This window comes from Alligator mississippiensis, chromosome 3, assembly GCF_030867095.1.
Source record: "Alligator mississippiensis isolate rAllMis1 chromosome 3, rAllMis1, whole genome shotgun sequence".
Lineage (NCBI taxonomy): Eukaryota > Metazoa > Chordata > Crocodylia > Alligatoridae > Alligator > Alligator mississippiensis.
In genome coordinates, this window is record NC_081826.1 from 147,138,291 (window position 1) to 147,151,403 (window position 13,113).

A 13,113-nucleotide genomic window follows, 5' to 3' on the forward strand; every position below is an offset into this window, starting at 1 on the left:
TCTAACCTAGTGTCCTGCTCAAAGAAGGGTCACACTCCTGAATAAACCATCTGAGTCAAGTGCTATCTGCCTAGGCCACTCTTGAAAACGGAAAATACTTCACCACCTTCACAGCAGGAAAGTTCTTCCTAATCTCCAACCGAAACTTGCTGTGCCGCAGTTTGAGGTCATTGCTTCTTGTCCTGTCCCCTACAGCTTCAGAGAAAAGTCTGTCTCCATCCTCTTTATAATCTCCCTTCAGGTATTTGCAGACTATTATAAAATCTTCCCTTCAGTCTTCTCTTCTCCAGACTAAATAACCCTACTTCTTTCAACCTGTCCTCATTAAGTCATGCTTCCCAGACCTCGAACCATTTTTGTCACTCTCCACTGGACTCGTTCTAATGTATCCCCATCTTTCTGGAAGGGTGGTTGTATAACAGGACCCCACCTTTGAAGGTGGCTGTGGCCCCCCTGGGATGCACAGTATGCCCCGTCTTCACCCTGGCTTATCAGGGTCACCTCCTGTACTCTTCTTGGTGTGGTTATAAATTCAGGAGGCTGCCCTCAGACCACCAGAATGACCCTTTAGGTACTTTACTCTGCCTGGCTCATAATGGGAGTCTTCTGCCTGACAGAGTTGGTCTCTCTGGGGCCTATCTGCCTCGCACTCAGGCCTGGTAGCTCACATCCCCTGCCTCTAACACCCTGGGCTGAGAGCCCTCAAATCTATTCCCTCCCCCACACCGGGGCAGTGGTACCCACAGTCCAATAGTGCAATCCATGCCCTCCCTCTGGGCATCTTCAGGGGGCTCCCATACCTCACGGCTAAGGAACAAAACTCACCAAAGAAACAACCAAACGCATTGTGTGGGGCACTGTCTTGCAGTCCCTGCACAGCTCCATCCTTGAGCCCAGCCTGGCTCAGATCTGACTCCTCAGCTGAGAAGCTCCATTTCAATTCCCTGCTTGGCCCCACACCTTCCAGTAGCCAGGCCCCCTTCCTGGACTGGGCACAGGAACGGCTCCTTTCTAATGAGCAGGCTGAATGCCCCCGCAGTCTGCACCCTACTAGCAGGCTTACAACTCTGCAGTTTGCCTCCCTGCCGCTTTCACCCTGCACCCAGTAACAGAGGTAAGGGCCCCTGTTGCAGGGGTCCAAAGCTGGAGACTAGTCCACGTGAGGCCTCAGCAGTGCCAAATAGGGCAGAAAAATGACTTCCATTGATTTGCAAGGGACACTCCTGTTAATACAAACCGGTGTGCTAGTGGCATTTTTGGCAACAAGAGCACACTGTTCACTCATATTCGGATTATGGTAATGCCCAGGTGCTTCTCTGCAGTTGGTGCATGGACATTTTATGTGGGGACCTGATTCTGGCTTGGGCCAGGGCTGGGCAGTGGGCTTGGTCTGGTATGCGCAGCACTGAGGTCTGGTCCTGCATGGTGGTGGGGCCCCATGCAGGCTCACGGGGCAGGCTTGGCACGACTGTAGAGTCCTGGAGTCCTGACGGTCAGTTCTGTGCCAGGCGGCCAGCGCAGAGACACCGCCAGAAAGCGCCTCCCCCGCCCCTCACCTGGAAGCTGCTTCTCAGGCAGCTTTTCCTCTTAATGGGACAGGTACACCCTAGTGCCCTGTCACAGAGCCCGATTCACAAAGATTGCCCTCTTCCCACCCTGAGCCCAGCTCTCACCTGCAGAGGCTACAGCCTCCCTTCTGCTCTGCATGTCTTTTGATGACATGCTTTTCAAGACGATATCAGTTCTCGTAATGGGTCCGAGAGCACACCCCATGTTCAGCTAAGGGCGACCACTTCTTAGATGATTGCCTCCACCTTTCAACAGCACACTGCCCTCCAACCCCCAAGCAGACGGCAATCAGAATGAGTAAACCAGATCCTAAAGCAGTAACTAAGATGCTTTGGGAGTTATCAGGACTATTAGTCCTGCCTGAACAGCATGCAGCAATGTGGAACATGCCTCAATGGGAGAGCCAGTTGTCTTTTCTTTAGTAACTGATGGGCTTCATCTGTTTCTAACACACAGCCCCTTTCTCCTGACCAGTTATTGTGGTGCTGGAGCTCCTCAAGACCATTCACCAAGTCCAAGCCAACCTAAAGGCCGCTAGGACTGCCTATAAAAAGAAACAGGAAGATCGGCAGCATCAAGAAGTTCCTTTGTTGGCAGTAGGTCAGTCGTTATGTCCAGTAAGAAGAAGGGCAATCAACAGTTATCAGAAAAGGAAAACAATATTTACTTTATTATGCTACAACAATTTAACATGATGGATAGGACACCGCATTTGCTGCTTCTTTCTCTCTCCTGTGCCCAAGGAGTATTCGTGTTTTGGCCAGGTGTAGTAAGTCCTGCTGTTTGGAGAACTGACACCGCTGTGATCTCACTGTGCCCCAATGCCTCAGAGGAAGGCGAAAAAACCCCCACAGCCAGTATGATCTTCAAGGGGAACGGGGGGAAAAATTCCTTCCTGGCCCCAACTGGCGACCGGCAAAAGCCCTGAGGCCTGGGATTGCAAAATGCCACACACACTGCAAGAGCTACCTGGATCCCGCAACTGAGGGGTCAGAAATTCATGACACCAGTTCCTTGCCCCCAACACCTTGATGGGCAAAATGGGTGGAAGAATAAGCCAAAGTCTCCACCCACTGGTAACTTCTCAAGTCCGGGCAGATGTCTCTCTGGGGAAAGGGTAGCTCTGACTGATTCAAGGGGTGTTCACATCAGTCGATGACCCTAGCGTGGTGGCTGGTTCCGGGCTGGAGGTTCCCTCTGGGGCTGTCTTGCTGCCTGTGAGGCTCTGGATGGTGCATTTGCTCAGGGAGGTGCTGTCAGCCTTGCTGTTGGTTGAAGCTGTCACCGTAAGGGAGGAGAAAAAGCAAAGGGTGATCAGATATGCACGTTGGTGAATTTAAGTCTTCTAAACAGAAGACTTAATGGTGATGGGCTGTATGGCTGCCCTGTGCTTGAGGCATAGTCAAACGCCTAAATTGTTTCAGCAGTCATTAGGATGAGGGAGATCTGTTTTCTAGCCCCATTCATCCATGGGAAGATGAACACACACTGCCTGGTGTGTCGGGCAGGTGGGGAGGAAATGGGCCCTGGCAATGGCAGGAGGAGAAGGGAATGGGGCGCAGTGGAGAGCTGATGCCAGGCCAGGTGTCTTTGGGGACAGGGGGGACAACTCCCCACACACCAAAGGGAGAAGATTTGTGTTGGTGCCGTGAGGCTCCGTCTTTCTTTCCACAGGTCCCTGATCCACAGGGGCAGAGGAGAGGGAACGGTACCTGCAGAAGGGAACTTGGGCTGCTGCAGAGGGGAGGGGGTGCTGGAGGAGCTTGTCAGCAGGCTGTGGCCCTGCAGCTCTCTGGGCAGCTGTTTGAAGCCCTTCATGACCAGCAGCTTTCTCATGATCCTGGCAGGGATTTCTTCCTCCTGTGAAGGTACAAAAGCCAGTGAGAGACTCTTTTGCCTCTGGGAGGTGGCAGCCACAGGGTTGTCACAGCAGCAGAAAACAACAGAGTTTACCCAGCCCCTCCCCGTCTCTAAGAGATGGATCAAGCACAACTTCTAAGACAGACTCTTTTAGGCTGCTTGAGACAGGGACGATCCTTCTTGGAGCAGGGGTCGACCTAGAAGAGTGGCTGAGGGGCTTACTCTTCTATGACTCCATAGCCCCGGTCCAGTTGCGGTGACCTGAGGCCATGAAGGGGCCCTGCCCTTAACCTAGGCAGTGGCAGTTTCTCCTGATGGAGATGTACATGCTGTCGTAGGTCCTGGCTGGAGATACGCAGCTGAAGGGGCCGTATTTGTGCAGGGGACAGGCTGGTGCCATCCTGAGCATACAGCTGAACAAACTCCTTGTTCAAAAGCACTTGCTAGGGTTCCCATTTCCTTTCACACTTGTTTCCACAGGTCACCAAGTGTCAATGGGATGAAGGGGCCTAGAGGTGAGCAGCCCTGTGCCCCTCCACCCACTCCCTGAGCCTGACCCTCTGCTTACCTTGTCCCCGATCAGGTAGCCGGCTTCCCCCAGCATGGCATAGAGGAGGATCAGCGCAGCACGGCTGACACACATGTTGATGTCCAGCACCCCCGCAAGTGCCCTCTGCACGAAAGATCTCCTTTGCCCCTCTGATAAGATCTTTTGAAACACCTGAAACCCAGGGGACAGAAAGTGTTTGCATATCCCAGAGCCAGGCTCCATGTCCAGGCCAGCCCCTCACCAGGGCAGTAGGAGGAACCTTGTGAGCTGCAGAGAAGCAGCAGGCCTTTCTCCACAACCCTGGACACAGCCACTATTGACACACAGCCCCACACCCTAAGCTTTGTCAGGGCTGGGCAGAGCATCCTTACCTCCCCGACTTGGGCCAGGTCCATGTAGCTCTGGACCTGGCTCTGCTGTTCCCGGCTTAGATGGAGAAGCCCCTCTGCCTCCTGCATGTCTCCGCCTAGGACACACAGAAAGATCTTACTCTGAGCTGGCATTGTGGCTTCAGTGTTTGGTGTCTGCCCAGTGGAGCCAACACTGCCGCATGGCACAGCGAGCTCAGGGCCCTGGCCGGGTTTCATCGTTTTGGGTCGTAAGTGCTGATCCCGGCTCCCTAGGTTTCCTGCGTCCTTTATGTTCTGGGGGCTCTGGGACTGGCTGCTTGGTTTAGGCAGGGTTAAATATCAGAAATGCCCGCATCCAGTCAAGGCAAGTGCTGCTCCAAGTTACTTCCCTGGCAACACCCCCAGGCTCTTGCTTGTGGTCTGTGCTACTGCTCCTGCCCAGCGGGGTCTCTTTCCCACCATGTCTCTCCCAGCATCTTTCCTTTCCCCACATTCGAGGTCAGACCCTGAACATGCTGATTTTCCTAGCTGGAGGCCAAACTGGGTTCTGGAGTGAAAGGGCTGGTGTACATTTGCACACTAATTTGGGTGTGGGCAAACATTGGCAGGGGAAGCTCCTTGTCCCCAAGCTGGGATCAGTGTGTGGACAGAAGGATTGTTTCCACAGGGGTCTTGCACCCTGGCCGGGCTTCCTTACCCTTGTGGTGCAGCAGGATTTGGGCGAGCAGGTAGATGCCCTCCCTGGCCTGGCAGCTGATGTCTGCTGCTGGGTGGCTGAGGGACAGACACAGCTGGGCCGCGGTGTCACCCATCTGGGGCATGTTGGGCGAGTCCTAACAAGGCGGAGAGGGGAAGGGAATGCATCTGCATCCTACCTTGCATCACACACACACTTTCCCATCCTGGGTGTCTCTGTCCATCTCCTGCTGCCCCATGCCGCAGGATAGGTCAGGGCAAAACAGCTAGAGCCAGAGCACTAAAGCCCTCTGTTCCCATCGCAGCCTGGAGCCAAGGGACCCGAGCTGGTTCCCTGGAGGTCTCCCTGCCCTGCTGCTCCAGGAAGCCCAGGACCAAATGTGATACTGCCTGGAGCATGGTGATCACATGGCAGCCTCAAAAGACCCAGGAGGCACCCCTGAGCCCAGGGACCCCTTACCTCAAACTGCGGGAGGAGGGAAACAGCAAAGCGGAGAAGGGCGCTGCTGCTTCTCATGGCCTTCGCCCTGTCTATGGTGTCAGGAGACTGCAGCCAGGATGTCAGGTGCTGTGGGAGAAACAAGGTCAATGGCCACTGGCCCCTGCAGTACCCACGAGCCCATGCCCTTCCTCTGCCTCGAGCCTGTCTTGGAGGTTGGAGGATCTGCTGCATGGTCCGAGGCTCTGAAAAGAGCTCTCCAGGCCTGGTACAGACAATACAGATGCCTCAGGCCAAACCTGTCTCTCTCCTGACAGGGCAGGGATGCATCCCTGAGGACAACCTCGGGCAGCTCACAGGGCACTGAGGCTGTCCCTCCCCAGAGCCCAGCTCCTCCGCACTGTGCTCACCTCCCAAAGGAACTGCAGCCTGTCCAAGCTGGGTGCGGTGGCCAACAGGCTCCTCAGCAAGGCCTCCAGGTCCTCCATGTGCTTCTGCTGTTTGGTCTGGAGGGGAAGGATAGCCGAGGCTCAGTACCATGCAGCCTGGGGCTGCACGTGCCAGGGGCTGGTGGGCAGGACTGTGTAGGGGGAGGAGGACTGACCCTGACATAAAGGCTGTTCTGTTTTGGGGACGTCAGGCAGATCTTCAGGGTGGTCTGCAGCAGGCACGACTCCATGGCTGGCTCCAGGGCTGGCTTCAGCTCGCTGTCAGGAGAGAAGAGCCTGTGTGAGCCTGAGCTCTGTGGGGCTGGTGGGGGCACTGCTCTGGGCTGGACAGAGGTGGTGCAGTTGGCACCAGTTGGCAAGAGTGGAAGGAGGAGCTGACATGTGGTTACGACCCATCTGAAGTCTCCCAGCCCATCAGCATCAGGCCTGCAATAGAGCCCCCTCTCCCACTGCCCCTGTGACCCTGCTGCCCACCTGCAAGACCCCCACAGCTATTCTCTCTTCAAGGCCCTCCTGACGCCCCTGGAGGGAAATGCTCTCCAGTCAGGAGAAAGAGATGCCCATGCTGTATTGCAAAATTGTACAATAGCCACTGGGGGCACGTGATTTGGGTGGGGTGGGCAAGGAACTCCAACCAATGCCAGAGCCAATATCGGGGCTGGAAGTGTTGGGCCGGGACACCAGTACCTGAGGCTGCAGATGGCAGCTATACTATTGCACAGGGTCCAGTTTGGCTCTTCATCCTGTGTCGCTGTTTCCATCAGGCCCTGCAAGACCCAAAGGACCATGTGAGAGTAGGGCCCCACAGGCCACAGGCCCATCCTGCAGGGGAGACCACCCAGTACTCCAGGCACAGGCAGATGGATCCTGCTCGCTATGGCAGGACCCCTCCCACATTTCCCTCGCACCCACGCAACCAACGTGGCCAGCCCTCCCCTTCCAACTCCCTCTCACACTTACCCCTGGACCCAACCGCTCACACCCTGATCTCACCTCAGCTGCCCTTCAGATGCAGGATTCGCTCAGTGTCCTGTATGGCTTTAGCCCAGAATTTCCCTTCCCCGTGCTCCCTCGTCAAGGCCCGGGCATGCCTGCCCTCCCCTGTGTGCACCCCGCCTTCCTGGCCTTGGGAGCCCCTGTCTCTTCTCCCTCCCACTCCCCACAGTGCCCAGTGCACGGCCAAGCTCACCATGATCTTCTGTAGCAGGACCACTTTGCAGGTCTCCGGCTCCAGGGTGTCCTCTCCCCTCTGCTTGGTGGCTCTGCAGAGTGTGGGGATGCCGAGAAGGAAGCGCTCTCCGTGCTCCTTGTCCTGCATCCCCCCGGAGCGGGATAGGAGGAAAGACAGGGTGTTGGCAAGGGACCTTCCCATCCTGTCCAAATCAAATGTGGGACTAAGACCCCTTGGATGCCCCTCTTTCCTTGCACTGGTCTCCTGCTGGGGAAGCAGAGTGAGAAGCAGAGGCAGCTTCTGTGATGGGAGGCTGGCCGTCAGACCAGCGCACACAGGTGGATGTGTCAGAGCCCGTGGGCTGAGTGTCTCCACTGGGGAGACCTTGGTTCATGTGGTATGACTGCCATAAAGGCTGAATGTTGGGAGTCAAGGGTGGTCTGGGGGCCAGTTCCCTTAGGGGATTTTCCTACCTTTCCTTGGCCCTGGAGGTGCAGTATGATGTCTGTGAGGGCTTCTTCCTCCAGGAGCATCAGGTCTTCACCCTCCTGCTCTTCTTCCACCTCCTCGCCTTGCCGGTAGGGAATCACTTTACAAGGATGAAAAGGGAGAGGGTGACTATTGCTGCAGCTTGGAGGGTGTAAAGGAGCAGAGGGGGCGCAGAGATGCTTTCATCTTCCTTCTGGAGCCTAGGGCCCTGTGCCAGAGCAAGTATCACACAGCCTCCCCGTGCATCGACTCTGCATTTTCAACCTCGTGCCCCCATTACTAAGAGGGACCAGACTGTCCCTGCTTCCCGGGCAGGTGCCGGCCCCTGCACTGACCATGGTTCCCCCTAAGCCAAACCCCACCGTGCCCTACTGCAGGGAATGGTGCCCGTGACACTGGGATCACTGGAGATGTGTGGCTCAGGCCCTTTGTCCTGGCTAAGATTCAACTGCGTAATGCCGGGGATGGATGGATTGTTCTGAGTGAGCGCATTGCCCCCAGATTCTTGGCACCCAGGCTGTCTCCTCACCTTTCATGGTGGTGCCATAGGGCGGGTTGCTCCCGGACTCCACAGAGCTCTCAAGGTCTCCCCGGGAGGAGCTGGAGCTGAGGCTGGGGCTCGGGCAGGGCTTGCTGACCTCCTGCCCCGGGGAAGCTGGGTCCCCCTCCATAACAGTGCAGGGGGCCGCCTCCTCTGGCCTGGTATCAGGGCACAGCTCCTGGTGGCTGGGTGCCCTGGGAGGAGAGCTGCACGGCAGCCCTGCCTGGTGCTCTGTCTGTGCTGGGTCCCGCCTGCCCAGATGGAGCCGGGGCCACCTCCCTGCTTTCCGAGAGGGCTCCTCTGCCTCCTCGGTCTTTGTTCCAGGAGCTGCGGGCTTCCTTCTCCAGCACAGCAGGCATGCCCACCACCTGGTCTTGACTGTGCCCACTGCACCAATTGGGCTGCTCTCCTCCTCTGGCACAGGCCTCCTGCTGCTGACCTCCTCCCCTGGGGACACCTTGGTCGTCCTGTGCTTCAGCATCTGCCTCAGCCTGTCCATCCTGGCAGGGAGCAGGAGCAGTCGTGAGCCACACATCAAAGCATCTCCCTAACCACCTGTCTGCCCTCCCTGGCCACCTGGGCCAGTCTCTCTTGTCCAGGAGACAGGCAGCTCACTCAGCTTTTCCCTCCCCATCCTAGCAGCTTTGGTCCCAGGGCTCTCAGGCTTTGAGAGCTGCATGGTCAGGGACAAAGACCTTCGGTTGGTTTGGACATGCACTTCCCTCCCACTGCCGCAGCCCATTCGTGCTGCCTGGGGAGGGGTTGAGAGTCCGCTCTTGGGGATCTTTCCAAACACCCTGCAGGTGGCCTTGGAGAGCCCCAGGGGCTGCGTCACTACGTGGAGGTTTTGATTCTCCAGCCAAATGTGCCAATATGTGAAGCTGGCAGGGGCACGCTGAAGGCCACTCACTTGCCCTGGGGGATGGAGCGCTGCTGGGCAGATGCTCACAGACCCTCCGGGTGTGCTGTGATCCGCTTGAGGCTCAGGCACTGAGGGGTCCTGACGCTCTTCTCTGGAGCCTCCGCTGCTTCCTAGCAGCTGTAGCCGGTGGGTGTGAGGTCCGCTAGGTGAAAAGGGACTACAGGATCACATCACTAGGGTGGTTTGACCATAGCCCTGTAGACAGCCCCTTCCCTTCCAAGAATTTGCACTTCTCCTTTTTCCTGCCCTTTCCCTCGGTGCTTCCCCACTCACAGGAGACTTGTCACTCCCTGACTTGCCCACGTTGGCCCTTCGCTCCAAACCAGATTGAACTCCTGCTCCTTTGAGGTTGACGTTTGGATCCTCTCTGCTGCTCTCTGCCTTTCTCCTACCTATGGGGTCTTTATCCCTGTCAATGCCCAGGAAAGGATCTATTGCCCAGCTCTGCATTACCAATATATTTCACGCTACATTTATTCTAATGACATCCAGTGTTCCTGTCCACACTGGCTGTGCACCATGCCTTATCCATCCTGGCTCTGAAGGAGACCCTGCATCAGGAACCATTTGGTGGCTTCAGGTTCACAGTTGAGGAAAAACTGGTCTGAATCAGAGATACGAAACACACACAGGATTAAAACACAAACATTTCTTATCCTGTCCAATTCAGAGTGTTGCCTCTGGACCATGCCCAGCTCCTGCCTCCTACATGTGGAGCTGCTAGGAAAGGTTACTCTCAAGGCAGGTCTTCTGTGGATGCAGAATTAGTCTTTACCTGTTTCTGACCTGCAGGACCTGGGTCTGAAATCAGAAGAGACCCTCGCTTCCTTGCCACCTCCACAAGGATGTGAGGTTCAGGGTGGTTTGTCCATTTACCCGAGCCTTACCTGCTCGCCCTCTCAGCTGAGTGATGTCTAGGACAAATCCTCCTCTGGACTGGCTTTGTTGTCCTTCTCCAGCCGCTGTCAGGCAATCGCTATGAGAAACCAAAAGTGCCATGAAGTCTTACAAGTTTGCATGAAAAACTCAAGCACCCTGAGCCTGATTTAAACAGGGAAATGAATCCTGAAGTGAGGTCAGTGAGGAAGGATCTCATGTGAGCAACACGCCTGTGGGTCAAGATGATGGAAATAGGCTACATGCTCAGGGGCGAGGCTGAGGTTGTGAAAATGTGGAGGAAAGCGGAGGAGGATTTTCTACGAAAACCTCCATCATTTGGAGCTGTGACCCCTGTCGCTTAAGGAGTTCTCCTCGCCTGGTGCACAGACTTGGCTGTCCTGTTTTTTTTTAAACAGGCCTGGAAAGCTCCGGTCCTGGTTCCTGCAGACCAAGGAAACGGAAACAGACTTTCTGCGGGGTCCACCTAGGCTGAGCACGGCTTGGTGATCCTCTCGCCTGGCTTTAAAAGCAACCAAAGAAAGGAGTAGGAAAGGGGACCAGCCACTTGTCCAGGCCTTTCTCAAACTGATGTAAGGATGTAAGGGGTGTTTTGCTGAGTAAAAACTGCAAGATGAGGTCCCAGTAAACCCCAAGGCCCCATGAGACTGGGAAGTTGGTGGAAATGTTATCAAGTAAGGTCATGGGGAACTGGTGCCTCCTTAGTCGGGGGGACACGTGCCCCACTGCGACCAGTCTCGCAGCACAGGGTGTGGGGGTCCCCCCTGCAGACAGTATCGCTGCCCGGAGGGAGTTCCCCCACGGCCGATCGCTGCAGCCACTTCTGGGAGCAGCTCCAGTGATCGGCCACCGCTTGCAGGGGGGGCACCGTCACTCCCGCCTGCCCCCCTGCCCATCACTTAAGCAGCGAGCACGTCCGACCAGGGTCTGCACGGGTGCAAACAGGCCTCCTACGCATTGCCACTGAGTCAGGTGAGGTGTCCCTGGGACCCGGCACCCAGGAGCAGGACAGCGCTGGGTCCCGTGTGTCAGTGAAGTCTCACGCGGATATTCGAGGTTGGCAAGACGCCTCCGCCCTGGGATCCTTGTGCGCCGCGGCAGGGCAGGAGAGAGGCAGCATCCCCACGTCCCGCTCACCTGTCCCTGCCCAGACGCGGGGCGGCCGTCAGCACTGCTCCAGCCGCCGCCGGCAACTGCCTGGAACTCCCGGGCGCCGGCGCGATGATACGAGCGCTGCCGCGGCAACGCGCCACGCTGCGCTCCACCACGGCCGGCCCCTCTGTCCGCCAGGGTCACATCCCTTTCCAGCTCGGCCCCTCACGTGCCCCCTGGCATGGACCTGCATGTGGGCAGGGCAGTCGTTCCCTCAGATGGAGGCGCTGCATAAATACATGTACTTGTGGGTGGCCATTAGCAATGACAGTGGTGCCAATGCCACTTGGGTGTCTCATGAGAGACCTCATTGTCTCGAAAGAGGTGCCCTGTGTCGGGGAGATGGGAGTTTCCCTTTGACAGAAATCCCCCACCTGCCTGGCGGGGTGGGCCAGCGGGGAAGGCAGGGTGGGGAAGGATGTAGATTCATAGATTCATAGTCCTAGGGTCGGACGGGACCTCGAGATCATCGAGTCCGACCCCCTGCCTAGGCAGCAAGGAGTACTGGGGTCAGATGACCCCCGCCAGATGCCTATCCAGCCTTCTCTTAAAGACCCCCAAGGTAGGGGAGAGCACCGCCTCCCTTGGGAACCCATTTCAAAGTTTTGCCACCCTCACTGTGAAGAAGTTTTTCCTGATATCTAGCCGAAATCCGCTCTCTCTCAGTATGTGACCATTGTTCCTTGTTACCCCAAGAGGCGCCCTGATGAACAGAGCATCTCTGATCCCATGCTGCATCCCCATGAATTTGTAGGTGGCCACAAGATCACCGCTCAGCCTTCTCTTGCGGTCCAGGTCCCTCAGTCTCTCCTCATAGGGCTTGTCTTGTAAGCACCTAACCATACGAGTGGCCCTCCTCTGGACCCTCTCGAGTCTATCAACATCCCTCTTGAAGTACGGCGCCCAAAACTGGATGCAGTACTCCAACTCCAGTGTGACCAATGCCGCATAGAGAGGATGTATCACCTCCGTGGAGCTATCTGTCATACATCTGCTGATGCATGGTGAAGTGCTGCTTTGCTGCTGATATTGTCACCATGAAAATTAAGCCTAAAAAAATGGGCTGCACTGCAGAACTTATTAAGCTATTTATGTAAAACAGAGAGTGTAAACAGTGTTATGTGTTTGCTCTGTGCCTGTAGTGTACGGCAGAGAGTGTCAAAACTGGCAGGGGTCATTGCGGGACCTCTGGCACAGCTCTACGAGCAGTCATGGCGCTCGGGCGATGTGCCGGAGGACTGGAAAAGGGCCAATGTGGTCTCAATCTTCAAAAAAAGGAGGAAGGAGGACCCAGGAAACTATAGGCCCGTGAGTCTTACCTCGGTCCTGGGGAAGCTTTTTGAAAGAATTATCCTGGCACATGTCCAGGAAGGGCCAGCAGGGGAGGTTATGCTCAGGGGCAACCAGCATGGCTTTATTAGGGGCAGGTCTTGTCAAACCAACCTGGTGGCCTTCTACGACCAGGTCACCAAGTCCTTGGATGCAGGTGTTGCAGTGGATATAGTCTTTCTGGACTTCAGGAAGGCCTTCGACACGGTCTCTCACCCCATTCTCAGTAAGAAACTAGGAGACAGCGGTGTTGATGCCTACACGGTCAGATGGGTCACAAACTGGCTGGAGGGCCGCACCCAGAGGGTGGTGGTGGATGGGTCTTATTCGACCTGGAGGGATGTGGGCAGTGGGGTTCCCCAGGGCTCGGTCCTCAGGCCCGCACTATTCAACATCTTCATCAGTGACTTGGGCAAGGGGGTAGGAAGCACCCTGTTCAAGTTCGCAGATGACACTAAGATGTGGGGGGAAGTGGGTACGTTAGTAGGAAGGAACAGGCTGCAAGCGGATCTAGACAGGTTACAGGGGTGGGCCAAAGAGAACAGGATGGGGTTCAACACTGACAAGTGCAGGCTAATGCACCTGGGGAGGAAGAACCAGCGGCACACCTACAGGCTGGGGAAGTCCCTTCTCGCCAGCGTTGAGACAGAAAAGGATCTTGGAGTTGTCATTGATGCCACAATGAACATGGGCCGACCG

General features: G+C 56.2%; 1 protein-coding gene across 3 annotated transcripts; it reads right to left on the reverse strand.

Moving 5' to 3' along the window:
* Positions 1–2,209: 2,209 nt before the first annotated feature.
* LOC132249417 (uncharacterized) lies at positions 2,210–11,164 on the reverse strand. Of its 3 annotated transcripts, none has more exons than XM_059724498.1 (15): positions 11,071–11,164; positions 9,924–10,012; positions 9,025–9,193; positions 8,103–8,614; positions 7,558–7,673; positions 7,103–7,225; positions 6,601–6,680; positions 6,069–6,171; positions 5,875–5,970; positions 5,486–5,593; positions 5,027–5,162; positions 4,351–4,445; positions 3,998–4,150; positions 3,282–3,429; positions 2,210–2,847 (listed from the first exon to the last, which is right to left on the reverse strand). In XM_059724498.1, the coding sequence occupies exons 4-15, from the start codon at positions 8,611–8,613 to the stop codon at positions 2,702–2,704; spliced, it is 1,815 nt and encodes a 604-aa protein (XP_059580481.1). In that variant the 5' UTR covers position 8,614; positions 9,025–9,193; positions 9,924–10,012; positions 11,071–11,164; the 3' UTR covers positions 2,210–2,701. The 3 variants fall into 3 exon arrangements, with proteins under 3 accessions (XP_059580481.1, XP_059580480.1, XP_059580479.1); XM_059724497.1 differs by having other exon boundaries at positions 9,310–10,012; XM_059724496.1 differs by having other exon boundaries at positions 9,025–10,012.
* Between the last annotated feature and the right edge of the window lie 1,949 nt (positions 11,165–13,113).

Coding starts and splice junctions, on each gene's coding strand:
- LOC132249417 (XM_059724498.1), bottom strand. CDS start 8,613: ATGGACAGGCTGAGGCAGATGCTGAAGCACAGGACGACCAAGGTGTCC. Junction 7,674..8,102: donor CTATGGCACCACCATGAAAG/GTGAGGAGACAG, acceptor ATCCTTGTAAAG/TGATTCCCTACCGGCAAGGC. Junction 5,163..5,485: donor CCCTCCTCCCGCAGTTTGAG/GTAAGGGGTCCC, acceptor CCGCCTTGTTAG/GACTCGCCCAACATGCCCCA.